Source organism: Aythya ferina (assembly GCF_964211825.1).
Source record: "Aythya ferina genome assembly, chromosome: 15".
In the NCBI taxonomy this organism is placed as follows: Eukaryota; Metazoa; Chordata; class Aves; order Anseriformes; family Anatidae; genus Aythya; species Aythya ferina.
The window spans coordinates 15,208,663-15,236,066 of record NC_140314.1 but is presented as its reverse complement, the minus strand read 5'-3'; the positions used below and the strand labels follow the sequence as shown (position 1 = coordinate 15,236,066).

The following is a 27,404-nucleotide window of genomic DNA, read 5'->3' as shown; positions in this document are numbered from 1 at the left end:
CAGAAGGATAAAGAGAAAAGCAAAAAAAATTGGAAGAAAAATTTTAAAACTTGTATTTGTTAAGTAGTAGGTATGATGCCCATAGTAACAGAGAAACTTGGTGCCTAGGATTTTGATGCTTTCTGCACTGTCTTTGAAATTAGCTAGGGAGATGATTTTCCCAGAGACGGAGGCTTGCACAATTTAGAGAGCTTTCTTAGCATCATAAGTTTAGAGATGCTTTTAAAAGGACATTTAAAAACCTGTTCAGGAACTTGCACTAGTAAAGCAATATATGAAATAGAGAGGTTTGGGATTTTTTTGGAACTGCCTTTGAAAATATTTTCAGAGAAACAGACTACTCTTTATTAGTTTTTCCCTATGTGTATTATCTATTAATCTTGAATCATTTCCAAGGTTAATTTTTGTTGTTCTTTAATACAGAGATGGTCTTTTACCTCTGTTTACACACCAGGAATAGATAAATGTGGCTGTATTTTTGGTGTTGCAGCCTTATGCTAGCAGCAATGTTTTTAGGTAGTCACGTACGCGTAATTCTCAACATACCATTTTTACTGCACCCATCTCTCTCCAGTGTCTGTCCAAACAATGACTGCCATAAAAATAATTGAAAGGATCTTTGAATGTCTTTGACAGAATTGCAGATTTTTTTTTCCCTTTTTTGATCTGTGAGTTCTATAAATCTGATACATGAATAATGTAACACATTTAAGATATTTGTTAGTCTTTGGTCAGTTTGGTTGGTGCTTTTTCAGATGAGGGAATGCTTTACCATTGTCTGTAGTAGCAAGATATGAGACTAAGAGGTGATCCAAGAAAGCAGTAGAGCTAAGTAATGCTAGGTCACAATAAAAACCTCTGGTCAGAGAAGTACCTGGCAGCAGTTCATGGTGGTTCTGGGCCCAGTAGTACAGCTGTGCTATCAGTACGGCTGGCCAAGTGGTGACAGTTTGACTTCTCTTGAAAGCTTGGAAGCACTAGAGACTTCACTTACTGACTAGTGGGTATGCACACAATCATGGTAATTGATGTAGGACATCCTGGGGATTTACCGCTGTAAAAATATGATTTGACTAGATTTTTTTAAAGAACAGTTTAAACCTAATTTGAAATAAATAAGTAAAAACATAATTATCAAAAGCTAAGACTGGAGTGAATCTTTCATATGTAAGCATGGAAAAGAGGGAAAGTATTTAAAAAGATGACAGTTTTTAAGGTTAAAACCCTCTAAATTTAATTTATTTTTTAAAAATTTCACTATTAATTTGTGAAAAAGATGACGACTTTTTTTTTTTCCTGTGCTGAGGAGGGTTGCTTGTAGAAGACTGGCAACAGTTTGCATGAAATCTGTGCTATCTGGAGAAAATTCCAGTCATAGTCAGCCTACCATTTAGGCAGGAAGATATTGATTAACTTTTGTTTTTGTGATTTTATGGGAGGCTGAGGTTATTCAAAAAGGACTGTTAATATGCTGAGGTTAAGTGAAAACAATTTAAATTTTTTACTTCTCTAATGAGCAAGGATTGAATTATGAAACGTAAAACTGAAGATTAGTAACATCAGTGAAGTACAGCATCGTGATTTTTCCCCTCTTACTTTCTTTCCTACAGTCCAGTTGATGTCTTCAGTGTTGTTGGGACATTAATCTGAATAATGGAAATGGAATGCTATTTATTTTTGAGAAATTGATCTGAAATGAAACACTTAAGTAGTAGGGGTTTTGACTGGTCATATATATATATGCACGTTTCCTACCTTATTGTGATTCCATTTGTGCTTTCCCAATATTTGTTTCATACTGTATTTGTTTAGTGTCATGCTTAACACTGTAGTTATGCTGTGATACAAAAAAATATTTAAATATCCATATGGCCTCAGTTACAGGAATAACCATTTTGAACTCAGTGGCTTACCTTCTATTTTTAGAAAGTAGGTGTTTATTAAAAGATTCTGGCAATTTCAGTGATCAAATTTCACTTATAAGGGTATGTACCTTGCAAGTGATGCTTTTATATTAAATGAGATACAGAAATAGAAGGAAAGATAGTTTGAGGGGTATCAGAGTCCAGTTCTGCATTGCAGCATGTAGAATGCTGCTGTACTTTAATGTAGGGCTCAGGGCAGCACTAACTGAGCAGATTCTACAATATTTAAAAATAATTTCCTTTCTACTGCCACTCAAGATTTTGACATATCCCTAGCATTTTAACCTCCATAATACGAGACAGTTATAAGCATGGTGGTCCATTGCACTGATGAGAAACTGCTTGCATTTCAGTTAATATGTTTTGGTTCTAATCTGCTACAGGACTTTTGTCAAGAAAGATAGCAAAGCTGTAATACAAAAATTTTTGCCAAAGGCCCAAGACAGCATAGAAATCAGTTCTGTCCCCATCTTTCAACCTTGTCTCCTCATTTATGGGTACAAGTATATTGAGTAGAGTGTCAATCAATTAACATAATAAAGAGCACCAGCATTTGGCCTCAAGGTTTTAAAAAAATGATTATGCAAAGAACATTCGTCAAGTTTCATATGCTGTTTGGACAAATTCCTACTTACATTCACCAAAGCTCAGTTATTTGTCTTCTTACTGCAGAGAATACTTTCATGATTCCTGCATGCAAAAAATATGTACTGTGTTCTTGGCTGCATTCCAAATGTGCTGGACGCCATTTTACTTCTGAGACAAAAATTTACTTGATTTTGACAGACCAAATATTGAACCTCATAGAAAGTTATTTTCACATAACTTTACAGTAGACTTATTTTTAATAAGTGAATGCATCCAGCATATTCTTTGCAGAACACTGTATATCCTATGTAAACTTATGTGAATGTATGTTTCATGTACTTTGCTGTACTTTACCCTTCTACAAAAAGTTTCACTTTTGATGTTATATCAAATGTTTTTTTGCTCCTCAAGTTTCTTCAGTATCTACTTCAGAGTCCAGTCTGCGTTTAGTACTTTGTTCTTCCCAAGGTGCTTTTCCTTTGGGCAATTGGCCCAGGGCACCTTGTTTCCATCCTGTTCTAGTCACACAGATGGCATTCCCTGACAACACCAAAGCCGCCTTCCCATCATGTAGTCCTCCTAACAGCAACATGTCTAAGAGGAAGAGTGAATCATTGAGAATCTTAACCAAAGTTTATCATGAGTCTGGTGATTGTGATTGCATTGGACTTCTGCTGCCAGGCTTAAGCAGCGTAATTTCCACACAGGCGTCCTAGGGCCTTGTGCCACCTGGCTGCCTATGAAGGAAGGCTGGAAGTGAGGGAACCCAGTGAGGTCCATGACATCTGCCATGGCACTCAGGGCTGATGGGTCTAAAGGTGGAGGGCAGAGCCAGGTACTAGACATGTTGAAGGCCACAAGCAAAGTGGTGAACCAGGCCCTGGCTCCAGGAGCAGCAGTTAGTTTAGAACAAAGGCAGGGTGACAACATGGGGTCTGAAATCCGGGGACTGAAAAGCAGCCTGGAGACAAGCTGCAGCGTAGGCCTGAGTGGGCCACCCATGGCACAGGTTGCCTGTGACACAGGCCTGAGCTCTGTCCAGCACTGTAAAGGGTAACCCCCATACTATAGTATAGGTCAGGGCCTGAGAAACATGGTTTCATTTTTTCCCCCTCCACTGTGATAGGAAACTGTTCTGTCAAGCACTCATTAGAATGATCATATTGCAAAAAATAGCAATGATAAGGTGTTGCTCAAAACTTATGATTAAATGTAATGGTAAAAAAAACAACAACAACAAACAAAACAAAACAAAACAAAAAAAAAAACAGCTAAAAGGCTCAGTAAATGGTTTCAGTTTACCTCTTCTAAGGCTAATAAAATGTAGTGAGATTCTCTATCTACATGGAGTATGCTGGTATGAATATCAAATATAGTTTATCATATTCTGGTCGCCTTTCTTTTTTTCCCTCCTTTTTTTTTTTTTTTTTTTTTTTTAAACCTGATGTTCTGAGGATTTCCTTTTAGTGCCTATGAACATCTCCGTTTGACAGACAGTGCAAATTAAAAGATATGGCTAGGCAAAGGAAACTGGAACCCAAATATGCCCCCTGGGTTTTCATTTACAGTTAGAAGCTACAGATACAATTACTGCTGACAGAAACTCAGAAGCCAGTGGCAGAGTGCATGTGGCAGTAGACTCATGCCAGGCAGTAATTGGGAAGATTATTTTTAATCAGAGCATATCCTACAGCCCAAACATTAGAAATCTCTTGTAAGGCTGACAGGAAATTAAACTGATACCAAACAAAAAAGCCTCAAAATAGAAGTAATATGGTTAGAAGTCTAATGATGGCAAAGCTCACTGCTTGTTGTATTTTACTGTTATCTAAAGGGAATGACTTTTAACTTAAAGCAACAGCTATTGTTAATTGCATTTTGGAAGAGAATTAAAAGTATCAAATTAAATTAATTCATACATAGGCTTTTTGATGGAGTTGTGAAGGTATAAAACAAACTTAGTAACTATGTATTTTTATTTTTATTTTTCTTATTGACCTGGGCTAGCCTGTTTTTATATAATGCTTATGGGAGCTACTTACATGCAAAAGCAATGCAATGGCTGGAGTACTGTTGAAATGCCTAGGTGTGGTAACTTCATAAAGCCTGAAGTGCAGGAATAAGTTCTGCTTGTCTGGGCTATCTGATCTGACTGCTGTGAGGGAGCCAAGGTGTTCTCAGAACTTGCCTATATGCATGAAATTTTCAGCTGAAAACCCAACTTTTCAATTTTTAAGTGGATGTTGTTTGCTAGACTTCCTTATAGATACTTGGTAGGATTTCTTCTAGTTGACTGAAGTCCTTTTATTTACAAATGTTGCCGTTGTGGATCAGAAAAGGCAGTCTGGAGCATTGCAGAATGTTACTTCTGCTGTTTACGAAGGTTGCAATACCACATGCAAGCAAAATGTTGTTAATATTTCTGTGCAAAATGAATGCAAAACAAGAACCTGCATCTTGTTTTTCTGAGCTATATGTCAGTTATTGAAAAGAAATCTTAACATTAAAAAAATAGATATAGTTTCCTCACAAGGCTGCTTTTAGCTGAGTGGACAGTCTTAATGGTATGTCATGTCAGTCTAAAGAGTAATGGAGTCTTGTCAAAATGCAGATTTTTTTTTTTTTTCAGAAAACAGTTAGCATTTCTCAACTGTATTCTCCTGAAAATCACTTCATAGAATCATATGAATATGACTGAACAATAATGCTTGTTGTTTAGATATTGTCTGATTAGTTAGATAACAATGTATGCTTCATAATGTATGGGTAATTTGCAGGAGCCCCCAGGGGCACTGCAGGTAGTGGAGTCACTGTCCCTGGGGATGTTTAAGGAGAGGTTGGACGTGGTGCTTAGGGACATGGTTTAGTGTGTGACAGTCATAGTAGGGTGATGGTTGGACCAGATGATCTTGAAGGTCTTTTCCAACCTTAATGATTCTATGATTCTATCCTTATGTGTGGTGTATTACATGTGACAGTTACTCCGGTTCATTCAAAGTAGTATACAAATTGCGCGTTTCCCTGACATCTTTACAAGTCTCTGTAAAGCTTACAAATGTGCCCATCTTTCTTTTCTCCAACAACGTAGTAAGAAAGTACATTCTGTAAGGGTTGGGAATCTAATGTTTTAAAAACAAAAAAAGATTACATTGCTAAACAGTCTGCTAGGATAGTGTGGTAAGACACATCTTTCAGAAAAGGAAAATAACGTCCTGTAACCTCACTGAGGTACCATTTTAGTTTGTATAAAGTCTAAAAGGTGTTAGCTTGCATTACAATTTTCACAGTGATTTCAAATTGTGAAACACAAGTACCCCTGCTAGAGAAATCTTGAAACTTAATTATTCAGTTCAGTTTTGTTGACCACAAACATGAGTTTCATTATGGCATTACAAGATGGTACTAAATCAAAAATTTTTTTTGAAAATGTAGGCTAATTACTTAAATAAGTCTTCTTAGAAATGTTTAAGAAGCTCTCCATCTTATTAATTTACCTTGTGTTGTAGTTGGGGATATCTCCTATCTCACACAAAACCAGTACCCAGAAAGGATAAGATGTGGCAATTTTAACGTATAGTTTATGTGCATATGCAACCTTCTTATGTGAGTTGCCTTTTGTATAGTATTTTTATATGTGTGTGGCTAACTTTATTTCATACACAAAAAATAAACTTGTGTCTTTAGCTCTGAAGTTGATTAATGTAGGGATTTCTGGTGGTGAGTCAGTTACTGCTAGGAACCTCAGCTGTGGAACTGGATCTTCTCTTGGTAGGTGCTATCCTAATGGTTGTCCCTACTTCAAGGGGATCAAAATCCAAGTGTTTTTTGTTGCTGATTGTAACTTTTTCAGATTCTAAAGGTTTTTTGTTTTTAATGAGTATGTCTATTAGTTGCAATATTACCTGGCATGCTTATAGAACATGCACCTTTCTGGTGGTGGTGGTGGTTGTTTTTATTTTTCCTCAACTGTATTAGGGATAGATACTACTGACTGACTGATTTAGTGATAAGTTTTTAAAGATAAAATTACATATAAGGAATAACGGTATTTTGTGAAAAAAGTATTCAATATGTTTACTATTTGGAATTTTATGGAAGTGAATAAAATTATTTAAATTTATTTAATAAATTTACTTAATAAATTTATTTAATAATAAAATTATTTAAAGTATTATCAAATTTGTTTCTTGTTTTGGAAATACATAGACCTGGGTGTGTATTTTCTTTGAAGACTTCAGATACATATGGTATTTCTATATTTAAGGGTATTCATTTCAGGAATAAATATTTCCACTTGCACATGGAAATGAAAAATGCATTTAGGGTGAATCTGTTGTTAAAAACATGCTTGAGCTTACTGTAACTGTTAAAATTCAATGAATAATTCAGTAAAATACTAGATGTCAACAACTGCTTATCAATAATTTAAAAAAAAAAGGTGTCATGGGATAAAATATTACTGTATTTTAATATACAGTTATGTGCACGTGTAATATTTTGGATGCCCCCTTCTGTTTATATATTTTATGATTGTTTTACTTTTGCAAATTGCTTGAAGTTTACAGCTGAAAAATAAGTAACAAGTAAATCACAGCTGTGTATTCCTATTAAAACAGGAACCTGTACTGGGGAAAATTTTGAATTATGGCATTGTAATTGCATATCTACTTTAGTAGATAACTTCATAATGCAAGCATACGATTTAGGTTTCAAGTTAGCCACCACAATTTGTCTGTTATTTAATAAATAGTAAAATATTTCTTGATGTTTATGAATGAGTAGTTATATTTTGCTGTTTTGCTTTGAACTACAATAAAAATGCTGTTATGATCTGATAGTGAATGCAACGTTTCTGTCTTGTGAAAGCCCTTATAACATATATATATATATACACATTATATATAACATATATATTATATTATATTATATTATATTATATTATATTATATTATAATTAAACATATATATATATATATTTAATTATAACATTTTAAATCTTAAAGCTTACCATAAACCTTCAGTGGTTGAAGGTTAAACATGTGATCTCCTTTGAATCATCCTTTCCCAGTAAGAACTAATTTTTCCTTTTCTTAGGAAACTACACAGAAGCCCCATGCAAGTGGTGCCTATTGTTTTCATGATCGGAGACTTCCTTCTGTAAGTACATTGATTTTTTTTTTTCTGTTTATTTTATTTTTCCTTAGAATGTAATTGAAATCTGTTTTGCTGTCAAAATGAATAAGGAAATATATTAGCTTTCACAACTTACCTTGCTGTTGTTGGATCTCAAGACACATAGACTATATGTACAAGGTCAGATGTCTTTTAGTTTTCAATGAGCAACTTGCTAGTGACTTACTTAGAAAATAATCTCTCTTTTTTCTGGCCATAAGTTAAAATAGGTTATTATTATTTTTTTCCTCATACTTCCCTTTTGCCTGTTAGGGTTGGTTTGCTAAATTTCTTTTACCTCTGGCTGATTCTTTCCAACATTTTTTTTGTATATAGATTGATTGGTCCAGACACTTTTCCTCTTAGAACTGCTGCAAATAATTCATTTTGCTTTGTTTTTCAAATGCACCTTTAAAGTCAGGATAAGGAATATAATGAATTAAGCTCAGAAATGTATAGAACGTGTGGAAAGGTGTTTATGTTAGTTCATTTTAAATGTTTTTCCTTCCTGAGAATTCTCTGAAATAATAGGATTTGAACAAAGTGGTTTTCTGATCCAAATTATTTGTTGCTGTTTCATACTTGGAACTTACTTTTTCTTGTGAAGTTTTTTATTTTATTGCATACTAAAAAAACAGTACTAAGCACTTTTTGTCATGATACAATTTTATATACAGTTGAATAATAAATGCAGAAGTATTAGAAGAATTCAAAGGATATGATTCTTGATAGGTGTGTATTTATGACTTCTCAGACAATTTTTAGTGATCTCCTGCCTAAAACCAATTGCAGTACTCCAACATGTGCCTGTACACCAATGCATGTAGCATGGGGAATAAGCAGGAAGAGTTAGCAATTCATATTTGGTCAGGAGATTATGATCTGGTGGCAATTACAGAGACATGGTGGGACAGCTCACATGACTCATATGTGGTTATGGATGCGTATGTCCTTTTCAGGAAAGACAGGCCATCAAGGCAAAGTGGCAGAGTTGCTCTTTACGTGAAAGAGCAACTACATTGTATTGAGTACTGTCCAGGGGCGGATGAGGAGTGAGTTGAGTCTGTGGGTGAGAATTAAGGGGTAGGCTGCCATGGGGGATACTGTTGTGGGTGTCTATTACAGGCCACCAGATAAGGATGAGGAAGCTGACAAAGTGTTCTACAGTCAGCTGATAGCAGCCTCATGATCACAGGCCCTTGTTATTGTGGGGGATTTCAACTACCTTGACGTTTGTTGTAAGGCCTACTCAGCCAGCCAGCTGCAGTCCAGGAGGTTCCTCCAGTGCATTGATGATAACCTCCTGATGCAAATGGTGGATGTGCCAATTAGGAGAGGAGTGCTGTTGGATCTTGTCCTCACTAACAAGGTGGGCTGGTTGAAGCAGTGAAGGTTGAGGGCAGCCTTGGTTGCAGCAACCATAAGATGCTGGAGTTTAGGATCTCATGTGGAATGGAGTACCAAGCAGAATTGCAACTAGGGCTGACTTAGGCCTTTTAAAGCATTTGCTAGGGGAAATCCCATGGGAGAAGGTACTTGAAAGAAAAGGAGCCGAAAATAGCTGGTTAGTGATCAAGGACTGCTTCTTCCAAGCTCAATAACAGAATATCCCAACAGTTTGGCAGTCAGGAAAGAGAGCCAGGAGACCTGAATGATTAAACAGGGAACTGCTGGGCAAACTCAAGTGGAAGAGGAGAGTCTACAGGTCATGGAAGGAGGGGCTGGCCAGTTGGGAGGAAAATAAAGAATATAACTACATACAGATAAAACTAACTCTAGAGGCAATGTAGGCCCACTAAGGAATGAGGTGAATGGAGTGGAGCATCTCCCTTACGAGGAAAGGCTGAGGGAGCTGTGTCTCTTTAGCTTGGAGAAGAGGAGACTGAGGGGTGACCTTATAAATGTTTATAAATATGTAAAGGGTGAGTGTCAGGAAGACAGAGCCATGCTTTTCTCAGTGACATAATGATTAGGGTTGTGCCCTGACAAAGTTGTGTGGCATTGAAAGAATTAGATGAATGGTCCTTGTTAGAAATGAGAAGCCTTACACTTATTCTCCTACACCACACACAATCTGCAACTTAATGTACTTGAAATAAAATTTCATTATTTCAAGAAAACTGCCTGGCTTATAGGATAATAACAACAAAAAGGGTTTGTTTATCTTGAAGACAGATTTAAATCAAGTTCTGTAGTGCTCAGCATGCTTGTTGCTTTTAGCTTTTCCTCTGTCATGAACAGTATTTTCTATCACAGAATAACCTTAGAGCTGTTAGCAGAATTTGACACAATTGATGTTTTTTTTTTTAATAGAAAAAAAATGTATTAAAACATGTAAGAATGAGGTTGGGGTTTCCAACCTGTGGGAGACAGTGGCCCCCAAGATAATTACTGGCATGTTTTTGAAAAGCTGACATTAATTTAACTGTGAATATAGTGCTTCAGTAACTATAAATGTAGTTGAAGGAAAAGATATTTATCTTCTTTCAGTAAGCTAAATCGGAGATTTGGGTTATATGTTTATTGGGTTATAAGAAGAAAATCCTCATTTGGAGTTTTCAGAAGTTCTAATGCTGCCAGATCTCAATGTGCATAATTGGTTTTATTATTTTCCCTTGTGATCATAACCTAACCAGCTCAATGAATATCAATCAACTTCTAGGGCTAAGAGGTCATTTTTTTTTTTAACCAAGCTGAGACTGAAGTCCAGCATGTTGCCTGGTAACATGCTCTGCAGATGAGTTGGCTCTTAAGGATACCATATGGCTGGGCGTTACGCCCTATTCACCCGTGACATGAGGTACACATGTAGTACATCACTGATCATAAAATGGTTTCTCCCATTCCCTTATTTAGAAGAAGCATTTAAAAATAACAATACAAATCCAAGACAGGCTTGTTAAGATTATGGAATACTATGTAAAGAAACAAATTGCAAAAGAAAATGTGCAGTGATCACAGTAAATTTTGTGTTCAGTCTAATTTAAGTATAGCTTCCAACTTTGGCTACTTGGCAGTGTTCTTTGGTTTCATTCTGATGGATAAAGATTTTCAGATAAGTATAATTTTAACAGTTCAATTACAGAAAAATTCTAGATTTTAAAACTTAATTTTGTAATGTGGTTCACTGTAATTCATTTAGCCTATGGAATTTGGTATTTGAACTTCTATTACTTGGGTTAATAGTGTTGACAGTACCCAACCACAATTGCATTGAATTGAGTGAACTAGTAAACAAAGGAATGAAAGACAGATCTGGAAAACAACTAAATACGGGCATGACAGATGAGAGAGAGAACTGTTGCAAATTTACAATGGGAAATTGAGCACAAGGAGTGTCTGGCTAGAAAACTGTAGTAGAAATTAATTAAAAAAAAAAAAAACAAAAAAACAAAAAAAAAACAAACCAAAACAAACAAACAAAAAAAACCTTTCGATCAGCAGAGTTCTCTTTCAGTCCCTTCACTGAAAATTTTTTTGTTCTGTTGTCACAAACTGCAAATAGGCAAACTGAAACTAAGCAATAGTGTTTGCTATGATCTCTGTCCTCTGGCTCTCCTATGCCAGTAAAAAATGAAAGACAAGAAATGGCATTGATCTTGTTTATATTGTCAAAAGTATATCTACACACATGAAATGAAGATCATTGTCTGCTATCTGAGTTCAGAAGGCTGGACAGTTAAGTCCTGGTTATTTTGCGTTTTTGTATTGTGTAGTTTATTTGGAAATATGGATTGCTGTTTATAGACTTCCACTATGCAACTGCACTTGTCTAAAGATACGTTTTTTGGCAAATAAGCCATATCTCTGAAAGCATTTCAGAAAAAAAGTAGGAAAAACTGTTATTTTTTCCACATTTTGCAGGACACATTTACGTATGCTTTTGAAAGAGATTTGCTCATTTGTTTGTGTTTTCTTAATCTTCATATTGTACATACTGTATAGCTTAATAAATGTACTGTAGTTAAGTGATCTTGTTTTACTAGTAGCACTGTTCCTTGGCTAGAATTTTTTGAGGTAATAGAGAACAAATGAGAAATAAGTGATATGCCTATCAGATTAACATGGAGCATCCCTTGGCTGGTCTGCTATGGGGATCCATGTTTCAAGCCCTGGTGCGTATAGGTATGTCTCATTTCCATCTCCTGCAGTCTGTCAGTGACGCAAAGCTAGTTGCCCTGTTGTAAAAGCCTACGAAGTCATTGTAAGAAAGGCTTTTAAAACGATTTTCCCTCATTTTAAAGCTGTGTTTTCATCTGAGTTCTAAACATTAAAAAAATAATTAACAGGTAAACAGATATTATTGCACTGAAAATAATATATTAGTGTCAGGAATAATAGGTTTTTTGCCCCCCTCCATCTTTTGAAATTGCTAAATATAATACATCTCTTTTCCAAAACAATATAGCATGCCATAGAGGAATCTGAGTTGAGTATGAATGAGGAATTTCTAACAGAGGAGCATGTATAAAATATTTGTGAAAGCAAGCTATTATAAAACACTCTAATTCTTGTAGAAATAAACGAGTACTATAATCTTTTTTCTATTTTTTTTTTTTAATAAAAGCATAAGGAAAAATACTTTAATCATTTTATTCTTACTTCATCTCTATTCTAATAATATTATTAGCCCACCAGGTTGAATATTTTTAAAATTGCAGCAGTTTGAAATATTGGTATCTGTAAATTACAGTAAAAAAGATTAAAGAGTTGTAGTTAAATAATGTAAATAATGCACTAATTTCTGGTCCATTACTTTATCTGAGCTAGGATGGAGAACTGGTTAGTTTTTAGTGTCTGCTCCATTGTCACATTATTCATTATCGTTGTGCAGTATCTTCAAATATCTTCAACAGTTTTTGTTAGGACCAGAAACAGCAAGGTATATACACTCTCCTAATGAGAAGCAGATGAACGCTCTCATATATGTTTTATATCTTTAGGAAAAAAAAAATAGCTAATGAAGCTAAGCCTGACCTGTGATTTTTATTTTTTTCTAGTGTTGGTGCAAAGTAATTCAGTTTTAGGTGGTTGATTTGCAATATTACTTTGCCATTAGTTAGACACTTATTTAGATATAGTCTTCAATTCTTTGCTGTGCAGAGAGCTAAATATGTTGCCTTTATTTAGTATGCATTTCTTGATGTTTGCATTTTCCAAGGTTAACTTCATTTCATTTTCCATAGGGGAAGTAAATGATGTTTTGTTTTGTTGGATGTCACTAATTTGAAGTTTATATCAGTAACATGTCTAATGATGTTAGACAAGAACAATTAAGCATTAGCAGGTTTACCTGAATCACTGTTAAACCAGTGCTATAATCTGATTGTAAAAAGGCATTTCGTATTTCTTATGTTTGTGCAAGCTACAAATCAGAATATCAATGGTTACTTCTGAAATGGCAGGTGGAATCTACTCAAAACAACATTTTAGCATGAGTTACGGCTTCCAAATGTTTGTGGTTTTGGTTTCCCGTGTCTTATCATACAGGCAGTTGGGTTTGCTTTGCTTGAAAAGCTTTATAATAACTTGGTCATATTTAATCGAACAGGTAGCTATCAAGAAAAGCATGCCTACCTACAGGACACAGACAACTCCTAACAGCAAAGATGTGAAATATAATTATGCAAAAATCACTTGCAAATATGCAGAAGCTGAATGTATCAGGAAAGAATTGGTTTCATGGGGGTGGCTTTGTCATTCAAGGCAGAAATTCTGAGTGCACAAATTGTAAGGCTTCAGAGGAATTTCTTATTACCGACTCAGTCAAGAATGTTAATTTAAGGAATGTGGTTAGCAGATGTAACCTACAGGTGTACTTAAAATGTTTTACTCTATGTTTAAAAAGTTGTTCTCTTGCACTTGATGATTAACCACCATCTAAAACCTGTGTTTGCATAACTCAATGAATATCATTCCAGCTGGGTTTTCACGTGTGCTTCATTGTGTACCAAATGGAGAAAGCAGTAAAATTCTTGAGAGTACTTATAAAGTACCTCTAAAGTTCACTTGTAGAAATGCTAACAAGATTTTGTGTCAGCAATGTATGCTTAAATGAAATATGTTTCTCTGTAGCTTTGAGAAGTATCATGTGCTGGTTGGCCCTAAAAGCCACTTTTATATAATATGAAACAACTCTTCCATGATTCATATTCTTAAAGAAAATGGCCTATATTTAAATTGGCTGTGTTATCTGCCATGTGTCCATGCAATGTCAATAAGTGACTTCCGTGGGACAACGGTCCCCAGAGGAAGGCCCGGGTAAATAGCCTCCTAATACTCTCCCCTGCCATCCTAGCACTGTCTCTGCATTTTCTTGGGATGTATCTGCTATTGCTCAAAGTGGTCTGAAGAAGCGAGGACATTGCCAGACATCCTGCTTTGTCTCCACCCAGTGTGGCAATCTCTGCAGTGGTCTGCTCCAGGCCTGACCCCCTCCCCCTTCTTTCAGCTTCATCCCACTTTTTCTCCTCGCAGGATGTTTTTTCTGTTTCCGTCAGGTCTAGGAATGAGGTCCTACCTGGATTCATGCATTCCAGTGGAGATATTGTCCTATCCTTATGTACTTCTCTGGGCTCAGCATTGAAGAAGTGAGGAGGGAACAGCATAACCCTACCATTGGTTTTCCTGTCAAGGTTTTTTGACATTAAATGGGAACTTGACATCTCTGTTTAGCTAAACAGCTTTGAGTTATTATTTTTTTTAAATAACGACTTTGACCTCATTATGTCCACTGGCCCTGTTTGTAAAATGAAGATACAGTCAGATTTACACAGATTGAAAAATATCTTAAGTGTCAGATGAAGAACCTTTTTGTCTTCATGTCACTGAATTGTTAGGAAGATTTTGCCTTAATTATTCATAAATTCTCGTCTGTGCGTGTGGTACACTTAGGTGAATAGTTTTCAGTGAAGTCAGACATGTACGTTAATGTCATGCCTGAATGCAAACCTTTGCAACCCTGGTGCACTCTGGGGAATGTGGCTTGCCAAAGCTTTACTAAAATTGTACTTTGAGGAAGCGATTGCTTTAAATTATTTTCATTCCTGTTAAACATGTTCAATAAGCTACACGAGGATGCGTGTACTGTTTCTCTGGTGAAATTCTAAATATTTCTCTGGTTATATTAATATGTACTTAAAATATTTTTCATGGTCTGTGAAGATTGGGGTCTTCTTTCAAGGCTCTCTGCTGAAAAATATCTCGACCTAGAAGTTGTGTGTTTCTGAAACTATTGAGTGCATTCCAGTAGTCGAGGAAAAAATCCAACAACTTAGTGTTCCAGCAATTGTATTAGAAAACAAAACCAAAGATTATGGCATCTTTTTCAAGATTTCTGAAGTATATAATATGAGTTAGTTTTTTCACATTTCCACATTTAAGAAAAAGTTTCAGTTTCAGAAAAACTTAAAACATAAAAATAGTAATGAAATAGTCTTTACATCTTGGGAGTGATGCATTTAATCTGACTACTGATGTGTGGCATTAGCAATGTTTTTATTTAGAGTGTAGCTCTTTATCTTGTTATTTTTGTACACAAACGAGCATATCTATAAATATGTAATAGGGAATCAAAATAGAGGAACCAACACTGGATATTCACTGGCTTTTAAAATATATTATTTAATATACATTAATGGTAATTTAATTCTTTTAAATTGCAATAGTGTCGTGGTTCCGCTCGAGTGGGCAGCCGAGCTCCACCACAGCCGCTCTCTCACTCCCCCTCCTCAAAGAGGAATGGGGAGAAAATATGTGAAAAGGGCTCAAGGATTGAGATAAGGACGAGAAAATCACGCAATAATTATTGTAACGGGCAAAACAGACTCGGCATAAGGAGATAGTAAGATTTATTGTCTACAACTAACAAGCGAGAGAAGTGAGAAAACAAAGAAAAAAAAACAAAAGCACCTTCCCCCCATCCACCCTTTTCCACCTCCTCCCCCCGAGCGGCGCAGGGGAACGGGGAATGGGGGTTATGGTCAGTCTACAGCACTTCTTCTCTGCCGCTCCTTCTCGGTCACTCTCGTCCCCTGTGCTGTGGGGTCCCACCCACGGGATGCAGTCCTTGATGAACTGATCCGGCGTGGGCTTCCCACAGGCAGCAGCTCTTCCAGAACTGCTCCAGATATGGGTCCGTACCACGGGGTCCATCCCTCAGGAGAAAACTGCTCCAACCTGGCTCCCCTACGGGCAGCAGCTCCTGCCAGATCACCTGCTCCTGCGTGGTCTCCTCTCCACGGGCTACAGGTCCGGCCTGGAATCTGCTCCGGCAGGGGTCTTCCACAGGCGGCAGCCTCCGTCGGTGCAGGGCCACCTGCTCCACCGTGGTCTCCTCCACGGGCTGCAGCGTGGAACCCTGCTCCACCGTGGTACTCCATGGGCTGCAGGGGGACATCCTGCTTCACCATGGTCCTCACCACAGGCCGCAGGGGACTTCTGCTCCGGCGCCTGGAGCACCTCTCCCCCTCCTTCTACACTGACCTTGGTGCAAGGCTGTTCTCCCACTCCCTTGACTCTCCCGGCTGCTGTGTGGCGCAGCGTTTCTTCCCTGTCTTAAATATGCTTTCACAGAGGCGCAAAACAACATCGCTTATTGGCTCGGATCTGGAAAACAATGGGGCCCTTCCCAAACATGGGGCAGCTTCTAGATCTTTCTCACAGAAACCACCCCTATGGCTCCCTGCTACCAAAACCTTGCCACGTAAACCCACTACAAATAGCTTTCATTGAAAACCATTTAATGTTGAATTTGATCTGTTGATGTTATTTTAGATTCCAAAATGTTTTGATGAGGATATGTGAATGCCTAGCAAAAACATTGTTTTCTGAATCTAAAACAAATGTTACAATCTTTAAATTTCGTTGCTTTCTATATCTTTCAAAGCATCTAATTTGATTGTCTAAACCTATTATTATTTTTTTTTGCTGTAATCTTAACATCCATTTGGAAATGCTATTTAGTTTCATTCTTAGTATCTGTTGTAATGAACTGCAGAGGTTCAACATTCAATCAGCCTGATATTATCATCTAAAAATCAAGAAATCTAAGATTTTATTGATTTTTAAAGTTCTGTCAGTTCTCTATATATTTTCCAAATATATACCTGAAAGGGTTTGCAAATGGTAGCCCATGTTTTTGTTATTCTGGGAAACATTTCTGAAATCAAATTGCTGGACCAAGGTAGTATTTTAATATGTCATTAAGCAATGTGTTGTTGTTCATGTTATATCTTCAGCACTGAGATGTTCTCTATTATTTTATTTCAGAGGGTAAGAAATATAAAATGTATTAGGGACATCTGTGAGTTATGTATGCTATCTTGCTTCTGAGTCTATGTAAAAAGCAGCTTTATTAGTATTGCAAAGAGCAGAATAATAGTAAAACTCAAAATGAGAAAATACCATCTTCTGTACACTTCTTCAGTATGTGTGATGGGCATATCTGCAATGAAATATTTGTTTTCTCCCTCTCTTATTTCCTCTTGAGAGGGAGAACAAGACAGAAGGATGTCTGCTATGATAAAATTTCTATTTCTTTTGTAGAACTGGAGCCCATCTCTAGCAGAGTGCTTGTTTGCATCCAGAGCTGTTGGCTGTCATGTTAGAGGCACTCCTAAGCATGGTCTGTTAGCACAGGTGCAGTGGTTAAGGTTCAAGTGCAGAAAATACTTCATGCACTGAGACTGGGAAATACAAAATGCTGTAGGACTGCAGGTCTGTGCACAAAGCTGTGCAAATATGAGAGTGAAGAGCAGAAGGGTAACTTGTATGAGCGGGTTTTTATAGTTTTTTTTTCAGTTAGGTAAATTCCTGAGAAACCTAAACACTTAATCTGTTATAAAAATATATAAAAATATATAAAAAAAAAATATATAAAAATCTATAAATCTCTCTCTCTCTCTCTCTCTCTCTCTATATATATATATATATATACACGCATATATAATCCTCCTGGGAGAGGATTGGTTGGAAAGCTGCCTGGCGGAGAAGGACCTGGGAGTATTGGTGGATAGTCGGCTGAATATGAGCCAGCAGTGTGCTCAGGTGCCAAGAAGGCCAACAGCATCCTGGCTTGTATCAGAAACAGTGTGACCAGCAGGGCTAGGGAAGTGATCGTCCCCCTGTATTCGGCTCTGGTGAGGCCGCACCTCGAGTACTGTGTTCAGTTTTGTGCCCCTCGCTACAAGAAGGACATCGAGGTGCTTGAGCGGGTCCAGAGAAGGGCAACGAAGCTGGTGAGGGGCCTGGAGAACAAGTCCTGCGAGGAGCGGCTGAGGGAGCTGGGCTTGTTCAGCCGGGAGAAAAGGAGGCTCAGGGGCGACCTTATCGCTCTCTACAGGTACCTCAAAGGAGGCTGTAGAGAGGTGGGGGTTGGTCTGTTCTCCCACGTGCCTGGTGACAGGACAAGGGGGAATGGGCTTAAGTTGCGCCAGGGGAGTTTTAGGCTGGATCTTAGGAAGAACTTCTTTACCGAAAGGGTTGTTGGACACTGGAACAGGCTGCCCAGGGAAGTGGAGGAGTCACCATCCCTGGAAGTCTTTAAAAGACATTTAGACGTAGAGCTTAGGGATATGGTTTAGTGGGGACTGCTAGCGTTAGGTCAGAGGTTGGACTTGATGATCTTGAGGTCTCTTCCAACCTAGAAATTCTGTGGTTCTGTGATATATACATGTAAATATATGTATATATATATATATATATATATAAATATATAAAATCTATTTTCCTATCCTTGCAACAGTTTATTTGGCAGACTGATACAATCAAAATGGCATCTTAACAAACTATCTGTATACCTGAGATATTAGCGATGAAGGGCATATTCACAAAGGCTAAATCTAGTCTTACTCCACAGTTACTAGAAACAGAGTTTCTTCTAGGTCGTGATTCAGAGAGAGAAGTGGATTTGACCCTATAAATAATATTTTGTTGTGGGATTAACTTCTCTTCAGATTAAAAATAACCATTTTAAATAGTCCCATAAATAGGAGAGAATTTAGCATCTTGCCACTATCAGTGGTTTCCAACAACCACTTTGTATTAAGTACCATAGAAGTTACAGTACTTACTATAGCACCTTAGAAGCAGTTGTATCACAGGCTGCTGCTTTATCCCATCTGGTACCTGGCTGAGAGCAGTCTTCCTTCGGGCATTTCGTCATCCTTGTGGCGCTTCACTGGACTCAGTCACTGCTGTTTAATTGGGTGCTGGGAGCAAGGAACTGGGAAATAACTCCTGTGCTGTGTGGGACTGCATGTTTTCTGTTTTTCAGTTTCTGTAGTAGAAACTTTTCTGTTCTCATGCATTTTCTGTGCCTCAAAGCGATGTATGTAACCACAGGACTGGAGCTTCTTCTATTACTTTGCTTTCTTTGAATTTATCGTGGGGTTTCTATGAGGTGTTGAGACCATACCAAATGTGATAAATGGGCCTTGTTATGTACAAAATCTTATGGGCACTGCCTGTGCTCACTGCCTCTGGGCCTGGCCCGGGGCACCGCTGAGCAGAGCCTGGCTCCATTCTCTGTGCACTGTGCCTTCAGGGATTTGTAGGCATTGGTGAGATCCCTCTGAGCCTTTCCTTCTTCAGGCTGAGCAGTCCCTGCTCTTCCAGCCCTTTTGCATGTTGGTGACACTATGCTGAGCTCTTTTGGGTATGCCCAGGTTTGTCTTGTACTGAGGGGCCCAGCACAGGACTCCAGGTGTGGCTGCCCCAGTGCAGAACAGAGGAGAAGGACCCCCTCCCTCCACCTGCTGGCAGCACTGATGGTTGTAATGCTCACAGGATGCTGTAAAATGGAGGAGGCTGATGGAAATAATATGGTGGAAATAATTCATGTCATAGGACCAATTACAAGTAATGATAAGCATTATTGATATGATAGATGCCACAATAGCTACTTTGCTTTTTTAACATCAGCATTCTTAGGTTCAATTCCAATAGTTGATAGCAGGTTTTCTTTTCTTATTTTTTTTTTAAAGTAAATCTGACATTTTTATATAATGATAAAAAACTGGAAGGGGGAAAAAAAAACAAAAAACAAAAAACATAAAGATTTAGGAGCAAAAAGGAAGAAGAAAAAAGGTAGCTCTATCATTATTATTACATTGGAATGCAGATTTTGTGAAAGGCCTTATTAATGATTTCTTAACATTGCAAAGTCTGCTTATTAATGTTATCTGCAATGCAGATACTTGAATCAACAGAAGTAAACCTGCTGTCATTAGCTGGTTATTATTTAGATCTGATGAAACATGATGATTCTTCTAAGTGCAAATAAACTGTAGCCAGCAAGTAACTAGCCAAATATGTGAGGTAGGGTAGCAAGGAAATGACTCACAGGAGTGGGAAGTGATACTGGAGAAATACCAACACTTACTAGAAGAAAAATAAACAAGATGCCATTTCTCACTGTTACAAATACATTTGAGGGCAAACCACTAGGCCCTGAGTGAATGGTGATATTGTTTTTTGTTTGTTTGTTTGTTTTAACTATCTTGCTTTGCTGGAACATCTGTCTGAGGTGAACTCCGAGCCTTTGATACATCAGGTTTGCCAGTGGTTATGGCTGCATCTGTGACTGCTAAAATTAGCTACAGCTGGGCTGGCTGGAGCTTGACAGTAGCCAACTCTCAGCAATTTGGCTTCTATGCTGCCTTTGCCTTTTAGTGGAGCAGTCTGGGGCTAGAAACAAGTACCTATTAGGTAAAGTAACCTTTTCTGAAACCTTTTCTGATATGAGTTGGAGGCGGGGGGCGGGGAGGGAGAGAAACAAAAAATAACTTCCTGAAGGACGCTTGTCAACTGTAGTTGAGTTACAGTGATTTTGAATGTCAACTGATTAACACCTTAATTAAAATAATTTCCTTTTTGTAGCCAGAAGATTTGCATTAATACAGAAGAATATGATAATGTAGAAGATCAATTTAAAACCTATTTCAGTCAATCTAGGTTGGGATAGATGCTTTTGTAACTGATTTTGTCAGAGAAAATCGGGACCACAGGCATCCTTTCGTAGATGTATGCGGAAGTTATCTTCATGCATCATTTTTCTCCCCATTAGCTCTAAAAATAAGGGAGATACAGGTGTTGTGGGCTCTGTTAATGGTATCACCTTAAAACTAGTGGAAAGAATCTTCGCCAATGGGAAATTGGAGGTATTGCAAGAGAAAAGTTTAGGTAGGTAGAACTAAATCTGCTTTTGGTATCTGTGATTTCACAGTTTATGAATAAAGTCCCTTTTCCATTTCATTGTGTATTATATGACTTTCAATATCTCTAAGATCTTACAAAATTTCACCAGATTTCTATTTCCAGTATTTGTAAAGTGAAAGGTCATTTAAATAATAGATAAGGGTAAGTGCTTTGCATTGAAGGTTTACCAAAACAAGCAAAAAACAAAAGTTTAACAAAACCAGCAAAAAAGGTAGAGCTTTCTGCCACTGTCATGTTTTCCTCTCAGCAGCTGTAAGCCTAATAACCAGAAGAAAGCACCTAAGCAGGCACTCAGCTGGCAAGCAATCAGACATCTCTGTGGGTGATGAGAAATGTTCAGCTTCGGCTGCATCTGTTCTGCAGTGGACTGAAATATTCCAAAGGGACTGCATGCTTACCTGTTGGTAAGTGCATGTGATTTGTGGTGCTTCTGTGTGCACACCATTTGCTTCTACATGCATCTTCTTGGAGCAGAATCAAACTGATTCATTAAGGCAAACTTTTGCATTAAGCAGTTAAACCTAAGCATTTATTAAACCTACAGTTTAACTGAAGGTTTCTTAATGGAATAACTATTAGGTTAAACCTGAGTTTGAAATACTGAGTGTTCACAGCCCATTATAGTTCATCATATGTTATATTTAGAGCATTAGATGTTCTCATGCTTAGGTTATTCTCTTATTTTTCTAAATGGATTTTTCTGCTCTGTTTTGTAATATTTGTTTAAAAACTCCATACTTCATTTTCTGGTGAAAGTTGCTACCTATGTATCAAGAACACATGTTTTCCAACTTTGTTTGCTAACAACTAATCACAGGTTAAATATTGTTTTTTAAAGAAAGCAAATCATTATTATTAAATTCTTATTTAAATGAAAGCAGTTGTTGAGCCAGGAGAAAAACCTAAGTGAGCTAAAAAGAACAATCCAGGACTAGTGCAGAACCTAAGGAGGGCCCTGAAGCAGAAATTAAAAGCTGGGGTAAGCACTTTTGGCAGTGCTGCGTAGATTGGAAACCTGGAGGACACCTAAGGAAAACAAATACGTAACAGATCTGAGGAGAGTTTTTCAGGTCGTCTTTGCAAATACACCAGATGCTTTAAAAAATGTTTTGTGCAAGGAATATGCTGCTTTTTAGACCAGCAGTGATAAATAACGAATCCCTGTTTCTGTATAATAATAATTAAAAAAAAAATGTTTTCTTAGCTTGGGCACAGTGGCATTGTGGATAAAAAGGATATGTGCTGCTAATTGTACACTAACGCCTCCAGCTATTGATCGAGCTGCTGAATTGGGCCCTTGCTGCAGTGACTCAAATAAACTACTGCAAAGACATCCGTGAGAAAAACATATGTCGTGTCTTTGAATTTTATGAAAAAAATATTCAAAAATCATGGATAACAAGTTATTTAATATTACAATTAATTATATTAAAGAGCACAGACTGTCCTCACTTTCTTTCCTGTCTGTCTGTCCCGTAGGGAATTTATTTCCTTTCCTTGTGCTTGTGTTTTCAACCTGTAAAATTTAGATGCTAGTGCTTAGCTTCCTTGGGTAAGGTGCCATGATTTATAGACACAAGAAGTTACTTTCTCTTCCCACCCCCCCACCTCCCCCCCCGCCACCCCCAACTCTTATATGATGATCCTGCATTTGAATTCATACTTCTGTAATTTATTTCTGAATACTGAAATTTTAATAAAATAACCTTATATACCTTTTCTAATAAAATTAATTCAAATTTTTATAAGAAAAATTAGGAATCTAATGTCTTTGAATTTCATTACTAAGTAAAATACTGTGTCAGTATTCACTGATAATGCATGCAATATTATTAAATGGCCACACATTGAAATTCTGTATCAGAGAGCTCATTATTCATCATGCTAAACAGCACTGGCCTTTTTATGCTGCTCTTGTGCATTTCATTTGCCATTTCTATAGACTTATATCATTTGCTTTCATTTTTATTTATCTAGTTCTTTCAATCATTCTCATAACTTCCCTTAAATTATCTTCGTTTTTTAACTAAAAAGTTTTCTTTCAAAAAGCTGTAGTTTTACAAAACTTAAGAACACTCAGGCAAATCCATCTGCCAGTTTTTGGTTTTGTTGTTTTTTATATCTTCCTGATAATACATTGGATCAGATACTGGAGATAGAAAATCACTGAAGACGTCCTCATCTCAAATGTTTCACATAATAAGTTTGAACCTCCCCTAAAACCAACCAACCAACCAAAACCCACCACAACAAAAACAAAACACCACACCCTGAGATACAGCCAATTTTAAGTATTTTCTTTGTACTTTTAATTTCTTGATTGTCCTGAATAAACTCTTCCCTAAAGTCTGTAAAATCTTTTTAGCAGCTATATCATTTCTGGTCTTCGCAAATGATTTCATTAGCGGCTTATGATTCCCTTTGTTATGACTTACAAATAGTTGTTCCTTCCTTGAAAAGTGGCTGAGGGTTTCTCTACTTTTTGAACTTGTCATTGCCTCTGTTTTCTTTTTTTTTTCTTTTTTTTTTTTTTCCTTCCTATAGTTCCAGTATGCCAGAGTGTCAGAATTTCTATATTGGTCTGATTTAAAACAAACAAAAACATTTTGAAGAAAATACTTTTTTGTTTACATTGCTTTACAATCTGTATAGATGTATTTAGAATCAAGATGGCTACTAAGATGGTACATACCATCAGAAAACAGGTGGTTAAGGATTCCCATCTCTATTCAAATATTTCTAGGGTTTTCATTAAGCATGGGTGCCTTTAATTGCAGAGTCAGGAGCACGAAGAGTATCCTTGTTACTACAGAAATTGGTTGAGTATCTTTTAAAATTTTCTACTAAAGAATTAACTTTATTTTTAGAATTTAGGTACCATGAGAATATGTAGCTCTACAAATTGATTACTTTTTTTATAATAGTTATAAATTTTATTACAGTTTAAGATCTGTGATGTGTTTAGTAAATCAGAAGCTGTCAAAGCTGTTGAGTGTAGTGGTTTTGGTCAAGTGTTTTTTTTTTTTAATTATTTTGATAATGTTCCCAATTACCAATACCGGAGTATTGATTAGGATGTGTATGTAATTTTTTCTCAAAATCTGTGTGCAGATTCTTGTCCAATGCAACCTGAAATGCAACATACCAATTCAGATCTCAGCATCTCTGTGTTGTACCCAGCCATCAGTTCTTTTGTTTTCCAAGGCAGCCAAGAGACTTGCAGAGGTGCAGTGATCTGCCATGTGGCTGGGATTAGAGCAATCCATTTGATGTTACTTCTTTGAAACAGGAGTTTTTTCATGGTCATAACTTCTTGCTGCCCTTGGTTCCTGAGTCAGCTACCCTGACCAGCCACCCTGGCTATCTCCTGTAGGATTTTTTTTTTTTTTTTTTTTTTCTTCCCTGGCTACTGTTTTCTGTTTTGAATCCTGGAACTTGGAACAATTCATGTTGACAGTCCTTCCTCTGTCATTTTTACCTTCCTATACCTCTCTACAGTCTTTCTCAGTGGTGTGAACCACGGCAGGGCAGAGCCAGGTGTGGGCCCCCTGGGGCAGCTAAACCTCCCCTGGGGCAGCAGGGGTAGGGGAAGGGGCAGGCTGTGAAGGAAAAGGCAGCTTCCAGTTCCCTGCAGCTTTTACCAAGTGTTGTGCACTCTTTGTCACTCTCCACATAAGCCTGGAGTGAAGCACTGACTCCTGAGAGCTTAAGTGAATTTCTGTTGTAGTGGTTGTCTGAGAAGCATTAAAATGCTTGGTAGTAGGTATTGAAACTAGTGATTACAAAGCTTTATCGCATCTAGTGTTAACAATTTTATAGTATTATAAATACTGAGCTGTTTGTGGTGGTATGTCTTAATTTCTCATTTTAATGGCTTTTATGTTGTTTATGCTATTTAAAAAAAAAAAAAAAGTAAATTAAACAGTGATTCAGTTGATATAGTTGTATGTGTCTTGCTACCTGTTGCACAAAGCACTTTTATTTCTGGAAAAAATTTAACCTCTATACTCATAGGACAGAATCATAATTCTGCAAATGTACCAAAGAGGAAAAAAATGCACAGCATTCTTGTGAAACCTTTCTGAAGTTGATTAACATTTTATAGAGATTATTTACAATATGTATAATACAATTTTGCATAACTCAAAAGTGTGCTATTTGATCTTGCAGCATTTATTGAACTAAGAGTTTTTATAAAATGCATAAACAAATATATCAAACCAATGGTAGTACTCCAGGGTATAAAGTACACAATTTTCTGAGAACTCTGCTCTAAGCTATGACTTCAGATTTTCAACTAATATGGTACCAAATACTCAACGAGCCTTTTACTCAACGAGCCTTTTACAAACAATTTTCACCTTTCAAGCAACTCTCCATTCTGTGGTAGTAAAAAAAAAAAAAACAAACAACTTCTTGAAGTCATGAGGATGAAAAACAACTTTTTGAAGTCATGGGGATGGAACTGGTACGGCATAAATAGGCACCATATAAAGATTTGAAAATACTGCTTTCTGGGATGATTGCTGCAGGACAACGCTGTTTGTCCCACAGGACAGAGTGAGTCAGCTGGGAGTCACTTACCATTCCTCTGGAATTTGTGGGTGGTGGAGGGATGGAGAGGGGAATATCATAAAACACATTCCCAAAACAACTAAAATTCAAAGAAAGTGCTTAAAGCATGAAACATTTTTTAAAGAAACCCAAGAAAGCTGAGTAGCTGGTTCCTCTGGCGTCCCAGTAAGACCAGAGTGCTGAATTCCCTGAGGTCAATGAAATCTCAGCTGTGGAGTGTGTTGCATGGGAGTGCTAGCCGTGTGGTATAGTGGGGAACTGGGTCTCCCCTATCAGCCATGAAGAGAACGGGTAAAGCATCCTTAGCTGCAAGATGGTGCATATTCAGACTCAAAGAGTGAGCAAACAACGTGTTTACACTTTATTTTTATATTCTCAATTGTCCTTCTCCTGTTTTACCCCTTTACCAACTGGGACAGATTCTGAAGCAGGAAGAGTGTTCACTCACAGAAAAATAATAACTTTACTTGTACTTTTCATTTCTTCCTTTACCGTAATTTTCTTGATTATATATGGTTTGTCTGGTCCTGTTGGGGAGGAGTGGGCTATGCAGAAGGTCTGTGAAAAGAAGCCTGTAGCTCAAGCACATCTACAAAGGCAGTAAACAAAATGCATAAAAGAAATAGAAGTTCAGGCCATTTTTTCTTTTTGGCAGGCTGTTCCATTTTTTATTTTAATTTTTTTCTTTCTTTATTTAATGGCATGTAATCGTTCCAGCATTGTAACATATGCATGTTATACACAAGTCATCATTGCCATGTAAAAAAGAGAAAAATATCTCCCAATGACTTCTACCACCTCACTGTCTGATGGAACCATTGGCATGTTGATGTTAGGACAAGAGACTGAAGGAATAGAAGGTGACCTTAGAGAAATTCATAATGTGAGCTTGGAAGCATCCTTTTACTACTTGCACCAACCTCAGCTGATTGTCTGCTCTTCTTTTAATTTTGGGAACCTGAATTTGTGTCTAGGGGTTTTGGTTTGTTTATTTCATGTTGCAGCCAATCTCACTCAGCTGTATTCAGCCAGCTTGTACCTGTGTATATCTTATATGCTGCTGTAGACATGAAGTAAGCAAAATGTAAAAGAAAAATGTACTAGTCATTTCTTGCTATTTGGGAGATGCTTTAGAGTTTCATTAAACCGAAGAACAGAATTAGCTATGGTATGTTAGTAGTTTGCTTCTTTTAGGTTGTTCTTGTTATGTGGAGTTCTGTAATATGAAATTTCAAAGTATTTATGTGATGATATGGTGACAGTGACAAATTATTTTAATGTATAATATCTTATAAACTTAGATAGTCAAAATTGTCTCAAAAGCCTTTGGTTCAGCAGCAATACATGGCTTTGTGCGTGTGTGTGCATGCAAACAGTAGAGGAACAAACCCAAGCCAGAACCCTGTCTTCCAATTTTACTGAGACAGACCTCTACCTCTGGTTGTGCAATGGTTCATTGAAAGGATCGATTAAGCAGTTATTTGCCAGTGCTTTTAAGGAAGAATTTCAAAATGGATTTCAAAAAATGGAGTGGTATTTCTGTAATATTAGAGAACAAATGAATTCTCAGCTGGGAATGGTGGAGTTCAGGAGGAATAAATGTAGCGAAAATTGGTGATGTTACCTCACAGAAAAAAAAGGAGAAGAAAGACTGTACATTAGATAGAAAAAGGTGAGTTATTATCTTTGTTTTTTTTTTTTTTTTTTTTTTTTTTTTTTTTTAGGGTACTGTCAAAGAATTTTGTATTTTCTACTTTGAAAATGAGCATGGTTAGATATTTTTTTTTTTCTCAGTTTCATAGCACTTTTCTAGGGATTTAGGGGAAAAAAGAAAATTATTTGAAACTGACAAGTTTAACTAAATAATATATATTTATGAACACATGGGAATAACCAATCTTGACTGTGTGGTAAAGGATTTTTTTT

The 27,404-nt window shown here is 37.0% G+C and overlaps 1 protein-coding gene across 22 annotated transcripts in view; it reads left to right on the top strand.

Annotated features, from left to right (window-relative positions):
* Positions 1–27,404, top strand: part of RBFOX1 (RNA binding fox-1 homolog 1) — an 873,300-nt gene that overhangs the window by 121,141 nt on the left and 724,755 nt on the right. For 6 of the 22 annotated variants that reach the window (XM_084536908.1, XM_084536919.1, XM_084536930.1 and 3 more), the window contains exon 2: positions 7,608–7,670. In XM_084536908.1, coding sequence (XP_084393034.1) covers positions 7,608–7,670 — 63 coding nt within the window. Of the gene's footprint in view, positions 1–7,607; positions 7,671–20,322; positions 20,394–20,655; positions 20,868–21,150; positions 21,308–27,404 lie in introns of those variants that run through there. The other 16 variants (XM_084536944.1, XM_084536924.1, XM_084536920.1 and 13 more) reach the window with 11 other exon arrangements.